General features: G+C 39.3%; 1 protein-coding gene across 1 annotated transcript; it reads left to right on the top strand.

Annotated features, from left to right (window-relative positions):
- The first annotated feature begins 3,669 nt into the window (after positions 1 to 3,669).
- si:ch73-335l21.2 (RING finger domain-containing protein) lies at positions 3,670 to 8,030 on the top strand. Its single transcript, XM_062993302.1, has 2 exons — positions 3,670 to 3,769; positions 6,210 to 8,030. The coding sequence occupies exon 2, from the start codon at positions 6,266 to 6,268 to the stop codon at positions 6,875 to 6,877; it is 612 nt and encodes a 203-aa protein (XP_062849372.1). The 5' UTR covers positions 3,670 to 3,769; positions 6,210 to 6,265; the 3' UTR covers positions 6,878 to 8,030.
- The last annotated feature ends 7,639 nt before the right edge of the window (positions 8,031 to 15,669 follow it).

Here is a 15,669-nt window from a genome sequence, read left to right as displayed (position 1 = left end):
TAGATGGACTACAGTCATTAATTGTAGAACTACAAAGTGCTTCTATATGGTAAGTGGAGCTGATAAAATGGACAGTGAGTGTAGAAACAAGGAGGTGGTTTTAATGTTATGGCTGATCAGTGTATACGTGTTTTTAAAATAAATCCGTAGATCTGTATAGGGAGTAAAGTACACATAAAATTAATACTTATATATACAAAATACTTATATATTCTAAAACTTATTTCACATTAAACATCTTTCAGAATTGCTCTGTTTACCTAATGTATTTGTGACTTAAACATTATTTTTAGAAAGATGTGAAACCAGCTGGAAATGTATTTCCTTTTTTACTGTAAATTACAATGAATCAGCTATTGCTTGCGCATTGCATAATACTGCTAAATTTGAGACTCTGTGTGAAAACAATGGCTTTTTGCCCCATGCAGATCCCCCCCCCCCCCTTTCTTCCTCTCACACATGTGGATGTAACTCTGACGTTTAATTCTGGATCTAACTGGCTGGGTTTATAGAATGTTTCTGCTTCCCCAACTAAACTCAAACATGTATGACATGTAAGTTTTGATTGTTCTAAATTAAGCTTCACTAAAGCATTAGTGTCACTAAAGCATTTACATTATATACTGTAATTCTCAGCTTGTTTTTACATTTTTAAAATGATTAACCTGTGATAATCTGTCCTAGATAAACATTCTCTAGTTAACCTTGTTGTTGTACTGAGTAGAAGTACTTAAAATTTAAAGTGCCTGATTTACTTGGTAAACCTACAGGGAAGAGCTATTATGCTTGGCCACTCTCACTCCCAAAGGAAAAGGCAAAAACCGAAGGACCAAAAAAATTGTTTGAACCATTTGAGTCACCGACAGTTGAAAGTACAGTACAATGTCCAGTAATAGGTTTCAAAAACATGATCTACAACCCCTTGGCAGCAGACATACTAACCAGCCTACTGGAAATAATTTACTGTTATTATAATGATTACGAGAACGGCAAAACGTTTTCCTAGCATTTGCTTTCAGACTGCTTTCAGAGGTCATTGAATAAAATACACAAGGCTGGAGAGTAGAAAACATCAGCCTGTGAAACGAGTACATGAACTGTATATTAACCATACTGGATAAAATAAGCCACTAAATGCATCTCACAGTGTTCCCTTGTCTAGAAACCAACCAATCTCTAGGTAATAAATACCAGGGTAACTGCCCCCCTTGGTAGGAGACAGGGCATGAGATCACAGGAGAGGGAGAGTGGAAGAGCATAAGAATATTCCAAAACATACATGTGCTCAGAAGTTCATAAGACCTGACTTGATATCATTTAAGCTGTGCAAATGTGTTTAGTGTGTAAAATGGATGTACTGCTAAAGTGCGAGAGGAATCAAGAGGTCTTCCTGCAGAAGTGAGGACAGAAGGATTTGGAAAGGTAACTGTCATCTCTCACATTAAATGTTTTGTCACAATCAACATTAGCATTTGATTTTTGCTGACTTGGATTAAATTGTTAATTACGCTTTGCAGGAGTATTTCATTTCTTAACCTCTGGTCTCTTCTATTGCTCTTTTTAGATATAATTGTTACGATTTAAATAAAATCCATAGACATCACTCTGTGCAATGCTAAGACAATTTTAATTTATTCATCTTTAATAATTGCTTTGTTCTGATCATGGTACAAAGCAGAAGTACACCCTGGACAGGGTGCCAACCCATTGCAGGGCACCACCACCTATTTATTCACACACAAATTAATATATTAAATTATATTTTTTGCAGTTGGAATAGAGTTACCATGTTTTTGTACGGCGCCCAATTGTCCTGTCAATTAGAATTTGAGTATTTTGTTTAATTTAGAGGATTAATAGAAATATTTACCAATTCAAAATTTCCACATGTAAAACTGTTCATAACAATGATTAAAGGCTTTACTCATGCCAGTCATAGTGATGTTTTTTTAATGTCTTCTGACATAAATACTACAGGGACATGTGCTCCTAAGTAGCGCTTCCCCTGTGCAATGGTTGCTCCGGCAGTGCCAGTCTTAACAGAGGTCTGGGATTACTGGTGTAAAAAAGAAACTGACATTATAAAATATGCAACAGTTAACAGCACCCCAGAGAATAGAGTTGTGCATTGTGTTTATGTATTTATTAGGGCTGTCGAAGTTAACGCGATAATAACGCATTAACGCAATCTCAATTTAACGCGATTAAAAAAAATAGTGCCGTTAACGCAAATTCTAGTTCATGTTGAGACTTGACTGGTAGAACCAACGTTTTAATGTCGGACTTGCCACCGTTGTTCATTTGCGGTTTGTTAAAATAATATAACTGAGCGTCGTAGGGATGCACTTGCATAATAAAGAAATAAATACACGGTATATTCACAAGTTGTCGGGAGCAAAACACTTCATTAACTTAATCTGTTACGGCACTGAATACCGGAGTCAAGCACGCTAGTCCATGAACTATGGAAGCCCCAAAAGGGTCAAAACACACTCACTTCGTGTAGAAACGTCCACTTTTCACATTTCACTTAAAAAACCTTGTTTTCTATAACATTTACACAGATTTTATTTAATGCGATTAATCGCGATTAACTATATGAAATTCTGAGATTAATCGCGATTAAAAATTTTAATCGTTTGACAGCCCTAGTATTTATGCTTATCATGGTCATGTCCTTTATGGTACAACAATATTCTTTCATGTTCTCACAAATACAATCCTGCTAATGGTTGTATTGGGTCCAGCACTATGAACAGGGTGCTAATCTGTCACACATTTGCTCACATTAACTCTCTGTATGTTTGTGTGAGATAAAAGGATACCGGAGTACTTGGAGGAAACCCTTACAGATGCACTATAGCAAAATCCTATTAAACAGTTCCTCAGATGCGAGGCCTGAACACAGATGCCCAAAAACAGCCCTCTTCTCAATTATCACACTTTCCACCTGGGTTAAGGTTTGGACTTTGCCATTCCCAAACACACATTAACCACTGTGTTGTTGATTCACTTGTGTTTTTGATCATACAGTAAGCTTTGGGGAATGGATTACTACCCTGATATTCATCTGTAAAACTGTCTTGAAACATTTTTGAATATGATGTCATTGCAAGCTTTGCAGGCTGTTTGTGTGAGATAAAAGGATACCGGAGTACTTGGAGGAAACCCTTACAGATGCACTATAGCAAAATCCTAACCTGGGTTAAGGTTTGGACTTTGCCATTCCCAAACACACATTAACCACTGTGTTGTGGATTCACTTGTGCTTTTGATCATACAGTAAGCTTTGGGTAATGGATTACTACCCTGATATTCATCTGTAAAACTTGTCTTGAAACATTTTTGAATATGATGTCATTGCAAGCTTTGCAGGCTCGGAAAGCAGTGTCAAATCACAATGCTCTCTCCACTATGCTTCACAGCTGAAATAAGACTGCACTGTTGTAGATCCGTGCCTTTTAATTCTTCAAACATAGCATTCACTTACTCACTAACTTTCTTAACCACTTATCCAATTAGGGTTGCGGGGGGGCTGAAGCCTATCCCAGCTTTTCGGGGCGCATTCATCCATTGCAGGGCAGACACACATACACACACCCATTCACATTTAGGGCAATTCAGTGTCTCCAATTAACCTGACTGCATGTTTTTGGACTGGGGGAGGAAACCGGAGCTCCTGGAGGAAACCCACACAGACACCGGGAGAACTCCGCACAGAAAGGACTCGGACTGCCCCACCTGGGGATCGAACCAGGACCTTCTTGCTGTGAGTGCTACCCACCGAGCCACCCCAAACATAGAATTGTAATTTCTTATTTCTTTACATCACATTTTACCAGAGGTGTTGAGGAACATGGTGTTCTTCAACTTAAAACATGCAGCAATGTTTTAACTATCTGTTCGTTACCATGTAATTAGATGAAGAGATGACATTTTGGCAGGAATTTTGTTGTTACTCTTTTACTTTCTATAACATGATGTGCTTTTAACATGACTTTTGCAAGATGCCCACTTCAAGGGCGAGTTGCAGTAGAATTGGATTGTTTTTATATGTAGACATTTGTTGTTGTTGTGATGGTGTGTCACTGTAAGGGGTGTCACTTGTTTTCTTTAAGTTTGCATAGCTTTTCTCTGAGTACTCTGGTTTCTTACGCATCTCAAAAACATACAGAGGATGATTTGAAATATTCAAAGTAGTCCACTTGTGTGTAATTAATGTAAAAATCAAGTTAATTTCAAAGGGCAACTCAATTTTATTGGCAACTGATCAGAAAAAGCTGGAACAGAATGGAAAATGTGAATAAAATGCAGTGTTTCTTACATTTACTTTGACTTTTATTTAATTGCAGATGTTTTGTCTCAACCATTGCTGCATTTCAGGCCTGCAAACACATTCCAAAAACATTAGGACATGTGCTATTTAGGGCTAATAATAAGGTATTTATGTAATTATTTATTAGGATTTTAGCATCATGTTTTAAACACTTTGGTTACATTCATGACAGAACTGGTAGTTACTGGTTACACAACATTCACAGTCATGGACAATTTCGTATCTCCAATTCACCTCACTTGCATGTCCTTGGACTGTGAGAGGAAACCGGAGCTCCCGGAGGAAACCCACACAGACACGGGGAGAACATACAAACTTCACACAGAAAGTACACAAACTGCTCCACCTAGGAATCGAACCCAGGACCTTTTTATTGTGAGGCAACAGTCCTACCCACCGAGCCACCGTGCAAAAAAAATAATTATATGATTTTATACAGGTGATGTCAACAGATGATTATTATAATCATGTTTTTGAAAAGGCTTTTGAAAAGAAATATCTCCTGTTTGTCAGCAAATGCATTACTAGCTCTTTCATTATTGCATTATTGAAATGCTTAAAGAACAATGTTCCTCAAAGAAAGATTGGAAAGGATTTGCACATTTTCCCATTACAGTGAATAATATATAATTTTAGTGCATAAAAGGCACAAGCCTAAACTGAGCGCCTGTAATCTCCGATCCCTCAGACGGCACTGCATCAAGGACTGTCATTTGTCAATAGCTGATATAACTACATGGCCAAGGGATTACTTTGGCAAACCTTTGTCAATACATAGCTACATTCACAAATGACACTTAAAACTTTACTGTGCAAACTTTACTGTTCTCTGGGCTCTGAGGTATCTGGGATGGACCAAAACACAGTGGAAATGTGTACTGTGGTCAGATGAATCAGTAGTTTACACATTACATTTTGCTCCTGACCAAAGATGAAAAGGACCGTCCAGGCTGTTATCAGCAACAAGTCCAAAAGCCAGGGTCTGTCATGGTATGGGGCTGTGTCAGTGCCCTTGGCAAAGGTCATTTACACTTTTGTGATTCAGCATTAATGCAGAAAAGTACATTGAGATTTTAGAGCAACATATGCTGCCTTCAGGACGACATCTTATTCAGGGACATCCATGCATGGCTGTGGAAGAAAGACGGTATGGCTGGATTGATCAGCCTGCAATTCTGACCTGTCCCTGATAGAGAATGACAACCCTGTACTGTTGCACACCTTAAGACCAAAATGGACACCAAAATCGCTTGGTATCCTGGGTTCAAAAACTTTTTTCAAGTGTTTTGAGAAGACATAGCAACATTACACAACAGTAAATCCTTTATCTTCCTAACTCTTTTGGAATGTGTTGCTGGCCTGAAATGCAGGATGTATACTAATGATGTATACTAACAAGTTAAATGAAGTTGACCAGACAAAACATTAAATATCTTGGGTTCATACTGTCTGCAATTAAATAAAAGTCAAAGTAAATGTTAGAAACACTCATAGAAACACTTGTACCTACTCAGAGTGATCTATCACTCCATCAGTACAGATGCATGCCTGCTTGCACACATTTCCTGAGCCTAAATATAAAATGGTTTCACATACGGCTTTCCTTTCAGTTTGCACTGTGAAGTAGCAGGAAATACCAGAAGAAACGTTTGTGGTTATAGTCTTGTTAGAGCCAGTCAGCACAGGTCATTGCCAGTTACAATTACTCTTTCCTGTCTACCAGTAAATTTGCAGGATTATAATAAAGCCACATTGTTTAACCTTTTACTTCACACATAGCTGCTGTGAGCTTTGCCACTACTATTTAAAATCATAAAATGTTTAGTAACACTAACTGTTAACGGTGCTGAAGTAACAATCCTCTTCTTTACAGCTCTACAGTTTCTTCCCTTGTAAACATATCAACATTCACATCAACACTCTACCTCCATGTCTGTGGCCCAAGTATCAGAGATGACGTCAGACCAGGAAGAGGCCTCCACTAGTGGGGATTCCCCGGAGGTGGAATGCCCCGTGTGCTACCAGGAATACGATCAGGACCGCAAGCTCCCACGCATGCTGGAATGCCTCCATGTGTTTTGCACTGAATGCCTTAAAAAGATCCAGCTGTCACCCCTTCACCCACCTGACCCCAACAGCCCTCCTTCCATCTCCTGTCCTCTGTGCCGCCACTCCACCCCACTAGAGTGGGGCAGTGTGCAATCTCTGCCCTGCAACTCTCGCATCCTTGCTCAGCTTCCTCCTGTAACCTTTCACCTGCCTGTGTCAGTTTCCACTCGGCTGGCTACTGTCACCCAGAGGGTGATTCTGTCCCTGGAGTCCAGGGATGCCAGATTCATTATCCTACCCACTGTCAGCCTTCGGGTGGAGCAGATGGGTGTAGGCTCGACTTCACCAGAGCAAATAGATGGCAGGGTGGAAGTCCTAGGGCACAGAAGAAGCTTGATGTGCGTGCAGGTGCTGGTTGTGATATTTTGGATGCTTTTCGTACTGGCCTGTGTGGTGGGGGTGCTGTTTGGCCCAAACTTGTTCCACAATTGATACAGACTGAGAAAAACCTTTTGCACCCAGTGGATTTTATATACCTCTTTGTTAGGTATATGGCTATATCAGGCTTCACATTAAAGATGTTGAAATGTGTCTAAGAATTTGTGCACATTTAGTCAAAAGAGATTTTTGATGCCAGGCACTAATGATGGGCAGGCCTGGGTTGCAATTGACATTCCAATGCATCTCAAAGGTGTTGAAAGTTAAAGTCAGGGTTCTGTGCAGGCCAGTGGAGTTCCTCTATACTAGACTCATCAAACCATGTCTTTATAGAAATTGCTTTGTGCACATGCCCAGTTATGCTGAAAAAAAGAGCCTTTTCCAAACTGTTGCCAGAAAGTTGGCAGCATATAATTTGTGTTATGTAATGGATTATTGTGATTGATTCACCTGCTAGAAACAAGTGTGGCTGAATCTCCTGCACATAATTAAGCAGGTGTCCACTTACTTTTGGCCATATAATGTATTTGCTAAAGTTCTCACATGAACAGATCTGAACATAAAACATAAATGTTAAACAGTAAAAAATATTTAGTGGCCTCCCCTGTGCCATGTTTGTTTGTTTATTAAGATTTTAACATCATGTTTAAAATTTTTTGGTTACATTAATGACAGGAAACGGTAGTTACTCATTACCGATTCATCAATTCACAAGGTTATATCGAACACAGTAATGGACAATTTTGTATCTCCAATTCACATTACTAGCATGTCTTTGGATTGTGGGAGGAAACCGGAGCACCCAGAGGAAACCCACACAGACACGTGGAGGACATGCAAACTCCACACAGAAAGGACCCGGATCACCCCACCTGGGGATCGAAACCAGGACCTTCTTGCTATGAGGCAACAGTGCTACCCACTTAGCCACCATGCCACCCCTGTGCCATGTAAACAAGAGAAAAAACAGAGGTGGCAGGCCATATCCAACCAGTCAGCACATTAAGGTGTTAAATTATCTGTTAATTATGTTTGTTTTATGTGTTTGAAGACACCACCAACAAAAGGGGCTACATTTGTTTGGTAGAAGTCTCAAGATTGTCACTGTCACTGTTATAGTATAACAAAGCCTAATCCTACAAAAATCATGTATTATTTGTTTAAAATGTATTTAAATACACTGTTAAACTTGCATAATTACATCCATTAAAATACCTTAAATACCTTATTTATTTTAAAATACAAGGCTGCTGTGTGTACTCTTGTACGCATCCTAATCCTGAGTTCATTCTTAATACGAGCCAGTTTGGAGAATGAACGCTCCCCTTCACAATTTGTGATAGGCACAGTCAAAAAAAGTCTAAGTGTTATGTAGACATTTGGAAAGGTTAACTGTAAATTCAAATTTATCATGGTTTTGAGCATTTTACTAGGACATTTTTCTTTTTCTGTTATGAATGATTTGTATTGTATCAATTCATCTGCCAGGCTCATGTTCAGATCTGAAGGAAATGCTGCAGCGAGTGAGTTAGCCTTTAAAGTGAGCTCACTGTTGGACATATTGTCAGGCATGAAAAGAACATCAAATAGCTCAGTTAAGTGTGTGTATGCATTCAAACTGCTGGAAATTGCTTGTCTTAAATTTAAATAATTGCAAAATTGCTAAATTAATTTGTGTCTCTGCGCTTAAGAGAAATTGAACATAATAATTTTGAAACAATACAAATTCAGAAACATTAAGTAAGGGCCTCAATCGCATATTTGCAACAAAACGTCTGTTATGAAATATGGTAGCTTGCCTGGCAATTTGTAGGTCCATAGAAAGTCAAGGAGCCATGGTAAACGACTTCTATGGAAGTCAAGGGCCCCATAGCAGGGGCCCTCATGATCAAGGGCCCTCTAATGGTATGCCCTGCTCTTCTCTAGGGCCCCCTGGTAGGGGCTCTCATAACCAGGGCCCTCTAAAAATATGCCCCCCTCTTTCCTAGGACCCCTAATAGCCAGAAGTCGAAGTCAGAGCAGTGCCACAACGCCTCATCCATTTTCATAAGGGGCCCAAAAGCATGGCTAGGGCCCAAAAGCATGGCTAGGGCCCTCAAGAGGCCCTGGGGTCAAAGTCCCTAATAGTCAGAGGATCCTTAAAATGGAGGGCCCTCGGAAATAAAAATATATTGTATCATAAATGTTGATGGGCATCGCAAAATGTTTTGGGCCAGGGCCCCCCCCGGGCCCCCTGACCTCAAGGGCCCCTGGGCGCTGGCCCCACTGGCCCGGTCAGTAATCCAGCCATGGGCAGGGCGCATTATCCTGCTGAAAGAGGCCACAGCCATCAGGGAATACCGTTTCCATGAAAGGGTGTACATGGTCTGTAACAATGCTTAGGTAGGTGGTACGTGTCAAAGTAACATCCACATGGATGGCAGGACCCAAGGTTTCCCAGCAGAACATTGCCCAAAGCATTACACTGCCTCCGCCGGCATGCCTTCTTCCCATAGTGCATCCTGGTGCCATGTGTTCCCCAGGTAAGCAATGCACACGCACCGGGACATCCACGTGATGTAAAAGGAAACATCAGACCAGGCCACCTTGTTCCACTGCTCTGTGGTCCAGTTCTGATGCACACGTGCCCATTGTTGGCGCTTTCGGCTGTGAAGGGATCAGCATGGGCACCCTGACTGGTCTGCTGCTATGCAGCCACATACGCAACAAACTGTGATGCACTGTGTATTCTGACACCTTTCTATCAGAACCAGCATTAACTTCTTCAACAATTTAAGCTACGGTAGCTCGTCTGTTGGATCGAACCACACGGGCCAGCCTTTGCTCCCCACATGCATCAATAAGCCTTGGCTGCCCATGACCCTGTCGTTTGTTTACCACTGTTTCTTCCTTGGACCACTTTTGATAAATACTAACCACTGCAGACCGTGAACACCCCACAAGAGCTGCAGTTTTGGAGATGCTCTGACCCGGTCGTCTAGCCATCACATTTTTCCTGCTTCTAACACATCAAATTTGAGGATAAAACGTTTACTTGCTGCCTAATATATCCCACCCACTAACAGGTGCCGTGATGAAGAGATAATCAGTGTTATTCACTTCACCTGTCAGTGGTTATAATGTTATGCCCCATTGGTGTATATATACAGTATGTGTGGGTGTGTGTGTATATATAGATAGACTTAGGCTGTCAGAGTCAGCCAATCATTATATATATATATATATATATATATATATATGATGAACATGTAAATTAAATGTTTTCAGTGTTACTAGTTGTTCAGTGTTACTAGTTCCACACACACTTCACTTCTGTTTTAGAGCAGGACCTACACGAGTTGAATTGAATTTGTGCACTACAGGATCCCTCTAGTGGTTATGAAAGAAACTGTCAAATTGGGTACAAATACAAACGCGTGTTGGTCTTGTGGAAACACCTAAATAAATGAATGCAGATACTTCTGGACAGTAACACAGCATGGAAGCAGGTAACATCCTACCATCCTTTGTGGTTTAATTATAAAACAATGCTGAGCAGGCCCAGTTGTTGAGCATAGAATTCACAACTTTTCCTCACACTGTTATTTGGTAATATGTTTGAACTGTGTTGAGAAAATCTCAAGCAAGTAAAAAGATTTATATTTTGTCATTACTGTTTGATGGAAGGTGAGGGATCACATAGGCTATACACAGATCAGCCATAACATTAAAACCACCTCCTTGTTTCTACACTCACTGTCCATTTTATCAGCTCCACTTACCATATAGAAGCACTTTGTAGTTCTACAATTATTGACTGTAGTCCATCTGTTTCTCTGCATGCTTTGTTAGCCCCCTTTCATGCTGTTTTTCGATGGTCAGGACCCCCACAGGACCACTACAGACCAGGTATTATTTGGGTGGTGGATCATTCTCAGCACTGCAGTGACACTGACATGGTGGTGGTGTGTTAGTGTGTGTTGTGCTGGTGTGACTGGATCAGACACAGCAGCACTGCTGGAGTTTTTAAACACCTCACTGTCACTGTTGGATTGAGAAAAGTCCACCAACCAAAAATATCCAGCCAACAGCACCCCGTGGGCAGCATCCTGTGACCACTGATGATGACCACTAGAAGATGACCAACTCAAACGGCAGCAAAAGATGAGCGATCGTCTCTGACTTTACATCTACAAGGTGGACCAACTAGGTAGGAGTGTCTAATAGAGTGGACAGTGAGTGGACACGGTATTTAAAAACTCCAGCTGTGTCTACCAGCACAACACACACTAACACACCACCACCATGTCATTGTCACTTCAGTGCTGAGAATGATCCACCACCTAAAAAATACCTGCTCTGTGGTGGTCCTGTGGGGGTCCTGACCATTGAAGAACAGGATGAGAGCAGGTTAAAAAGATGTGCAGAGAAACAGATGGACTACAGTCAGTAATTGTAGAACTACAAAGCGCTTCTACATGGTAAGTGGAGCTGATAAAATGGACAGTGAGTGTAGAAACAAGGAGGTGGTTTTAATGTTATGGCTGATCAGTGTATGTACACTGATGTTCCAAAACATTACAACCAGACCCTGATTGTGTGCATGGCGCTTTCTATTTTGTAGCAATTCTGCAAGTGGGTGTCAGGGATATAATAAATGTTGAGCTGATGGTATTTACTCGTAGTACATTTGTTGAATTCAGCAAATATGTGCTGGGATAAAGGCCAGATCGTTATGGCCAAACGGCTTGGTTGAAGTATCTCCACCAGGGGGGGATCACAGGCAATCGTGGTAAGTACCCATTGACAGTGGTTCAAGAAGGGACCACTTAATCACCCATAATGATGATAACATATTTTAGAGTTTAAAAAAATTGAAAATCAAAACCTCAAAACTCTTATACACAGAAGCTATGGCACTCTAATATGTGGTCAAGTGCAAACTGTTTGCTTTAATTATCCCTGATATGTGTCTATAATTCAGTTGAAGTTCATCTTTTGCAATAAAAATTGATAGGACATTCTTTAGAAAGAAAATTGTAAGAAGACCCAACGGTCACTCTAAAATAGTTCCAAAAGTCCTGTGCAGAGATGGGTAAACCTGTTGGACAGACAGGTCTCTGCAGCACTCCATAAATCAGGCTTAATGGCAGACTGGCAAAATAGAAGCCACCATTTAATAAATGACATACTCTGTAATAGTTTTTATTTTAATTGTATAGGAGAATAAGTGTAGCTTGATGGGTAAAACACAATAAAGTGTGCAAAAAGTCAAATGGTCTTTATTGGTGAATAATTTCTAAATCTGTTGAAGAAAATAAGCACTTAATGTAAAATTGCTTCCAGGTTGTAGCATATGAATCCCTGATGTACATGCACCTGGAACATTACAGCATTGTTGAAGCTGAATACCACAGAGTCTGAGTCAGAGGGTAAAAAGCATTTAGCAGATTCATTAAGCACTAAATGGGCTAAAGTACCATTCTAAATGTAGCAAACCAATGAAGCATTACCTGAATTAACCCTTTTTTATCATTTGTGTGCTAATAGTATTCAATGTTTTGCTATACCAGGGCAAAGACAACATATTCCACTTCTGTTAGCACAATGCTTTTGTTGTTATGGTTATGCAATAAATTAAACCTTTTATATTGAACTTTTTTATGTAGCTAATGTGGGTTTGTCTGGACATCAAGTAATTTTTTATTTTATTTTGTTCACACAGTCTACTCTGATTCAGCTGGTCTATGACAGGATAATGCTACAGAGGGGGCATGGGTTAGCTTCGTTCTCCTCAATCAGAGCAAAGATCGGCATTGGTGGAGAGGAAGCATGATGCAATCGGGCAATTGGATGCACTAAAAAGGGAGAAAAAGGGGAGAAATTGCATAAACAGTATATATATATATATATATATATATATATATATATATATATATATATATATATATATATAAATATATACAGTGGGGCCAAAAAGTATTTAGTCAGCCACTGATTGTGCAAGTTCTCCTACTTAGAAAGATGAGAGAGGTCTGTAATTTTCATCATAGGTACACTTCAACTAAGAGAGACAAAATGAGAAAGAAAAAAAATCCAGGAAATCACATTGTAGGATTTTTAAAGAATTTATTTGTAAATTATGGTGGAAAATAAGTATTTGGTCAATAACAAACAAGCAAGATTTCTGGCTCTCACAGACCTGTATCTTCTTCTTTAAGAAGCTTTTCTGTCCTCCACTCGTTACCTGTATTAATGGCACCTGTTTGACATTGTTATCTGTATAAAAGACACCTGTCCACAGCCTCAAACAGTCAACCATGGCCAAGACCAAAGAGCTGTCAAAGGACACCAGGAAGAAAATTGTAGACCTGCACCAGGCTGGGAAGAGTGAATATACAATAAGCAAGCAGGTTGGTGTGAATAAATCAACTGTGGGAGCAATTGTAAGAAAATGGAAGACATACAAGACCATTGAAAATCTCCCTCGATCCCGTGGGGTCAAAATGATCATGAGAACGGTGAGCAAAAATCCCAGAACTACACGGAGGGACCTGATGAATGACCTGCAGAGAGCTGGGACCAAAGTAACAAAGGCTACCATCAGTAACACACTACGTTGAGAGGGACTCAAATCCTGCAGTTCCAGGCGTGTCCCCCTGCTTAAGCCAGTACATGTCCAGGCCTATCTGAAGTTTGCCAGAGAGCATATGGATGATCCATAAGAGGATTGGTAGAATATCATGTGGTCAGATGAAACCAAAATGGAACTTTTTGGTAAAAACTCAACTCGTCGTGTTTGGAGGAAGAAGAAAAACCCAAGAACACCATACCTACTGTGAAGCATGGGGGTGGAAACATCATGCTTTGGGGCTGTTTTTCTGCAAAGGGGACAGGACGACTGATCCGTGTTAAGGGAAGAATGAACGGGGCCATGTATCGTGAGATTTTAAGCCAAAACCTCCTTCCATCAGTGAGAGCATGGAAGATGGAACGTGGCTGGGTCTTCCAGCATGACAATGATCCCAAACACACCGCTCGGGCAACGAAGGAGTGGCTCCGTAAAAAGCATTTCAAGGTCCTGGAGTGGCCTAGCCAGTCTCCAGACCTCAACCCCATAGAAAATTTGTGGAGTCCGTGTTGCCCAGCAACAGCCCCAAAACATCACTGCTCTAGAGGAGATCTGCATGGAGGAATGGGCCAAAATACCAGCTACAGTGTGTGCAAACCTGGTGAAGACTTACAGGAAACGTTTCACCTCTGTCATTGCCAACAAAAGTTATGTTACAAAGTATTGAGTTGAACTTTTGTTATTGACCAAATACTTATTTTCCACCATAATTTACAAATAAATTCTTTAAAAATCCTACAATGTGATTTCCTGGATTTTTTTTTTTCTCATTTTGTCTCTCATAGTTGAAGTGTACCTATGATGAAAATTACAGACCTCTCTCATCTTTCTAAGTAGGAGAACTTGCACAATCAGTGGCTGACTAAATACTTTTTGGCCCCACTGTATATATATAGGCAGAGGTGGGGCTTGAACCAGCAACCTTCTGATTACTGGTCCAGTACCTTAACCACTTGGCTACACCTGCCCTGATTTGTTGTATTTTTTAATCTAAGTAAAAATGGGTGTGTTACAAAACTTTGGTAGTGGACATGTAAATAAAAATTCATTGTGGTATTGCAATACAGAGAATTAGATTTTAACCAACTGTGGCCCTTTTTATTATTAGATAAATTAAACTATATAGTACGTTTAAAAGGGCATAGGGCAGTTGTACCCTAGTGGTTAAGGTACTGGTCCAGTAATCAGAAGGTTGCCAGTTAAAGCCTCACCACTGCCAGGTTGCCACTGTTGGGCCCTTGAGCAAGGCCCTTTACCCTCAATTGCTTAGATTGTATACTGCCACAACTGTAAGTTGTTTTGGATAAAAGCGTCTACTAAATGCCGAAAATGTAAATGTAAAAGGCGCTAAAATGTAACTATGAATTATGGAAATAGAAAGTATAGTACTATACTTTAATATAGTAGAAAGTATAGTAGTATAGTTTAGTATAGTAGAAAGTATAGTTGTATAGTAGAGTATAGTTGTATAGTAGAAAGTATAGTAGTATAGTTTAGTATAGTAGAAAGTATAGAAGTATAATTTAGTACAGTAGAAAGTATAGTAGTATAGTAGAGAGTATAGTTGTATAGTTTAGTATAGTAGAAAGTATAGTAGTATAGTTTAGTATAGTAGTATAGTAGAAAGTATAATAGTATAGTTTAGTATAGTAGAAAGTATAGTAGTATAGTTCAGTATAGTAGAAAGTAAAGTAGTATAATTTAGTATAGTAGAAAGTATAGAAGTATAATTTAGTACAGTAGAAAGTATAGTAGTATAGTAGAGAGTATAGTTGTATAGTTTAGTATAGTAGAAAGTATAGTTCAGTATAGTAGAAAGTATAGTAGTATAGTAGAAAGTATATTAGTATAGTTTAGTATAGTAGTAAGTATAGTAGTATAGTAGAAAGTATAGTAGTATAGTAGAAAGTATAGTAGTATAGTTTAGTATAGTAGAAAGTATAGTAGTATAGTAGAAAGTATAGTAGTATAGTTTAGTATAGTATAAAGTATAGTAGTATAGTATAAAGTATAGTAGTATAGTATAAAGTATAGTAGTATAGTAGAAAGTATAGTAGTGTAGTTTAGTATAATAGAAAGTATAGTAGTATAGTAGAAAGTATAGTAGTATAGTAGAAAGTATAGTAGTATAGTTTAGTATAGTAGAAAGTATAGTAGTATAGTAGAAAGTATAGTAGTATAGTTTAGTATAGTAGAAAGTATAGTAGTATAGTTTATGAGTAGTGGATTTAAAACG

The sequence above is a fragment of the Trichomycterus rosablanca genome, chromosome 4, assembly GCF_030014385.1.
Source record: "Trichomycterus rosablanca isolate fTriRos1 chromosome 4, fTriRos1.hap1, whole genome shotgun sequence".
Taxonomy (NCBI): Eukaryota; Metazoa; Chordata; class Actinopteri; order Siluriformes; family Trichomycteridae; genus Trichomycterus; species Trichomycterus rosablanca.
This window is presented reverse-complemented; position numbering and strand designations above follow the sequence as displayed.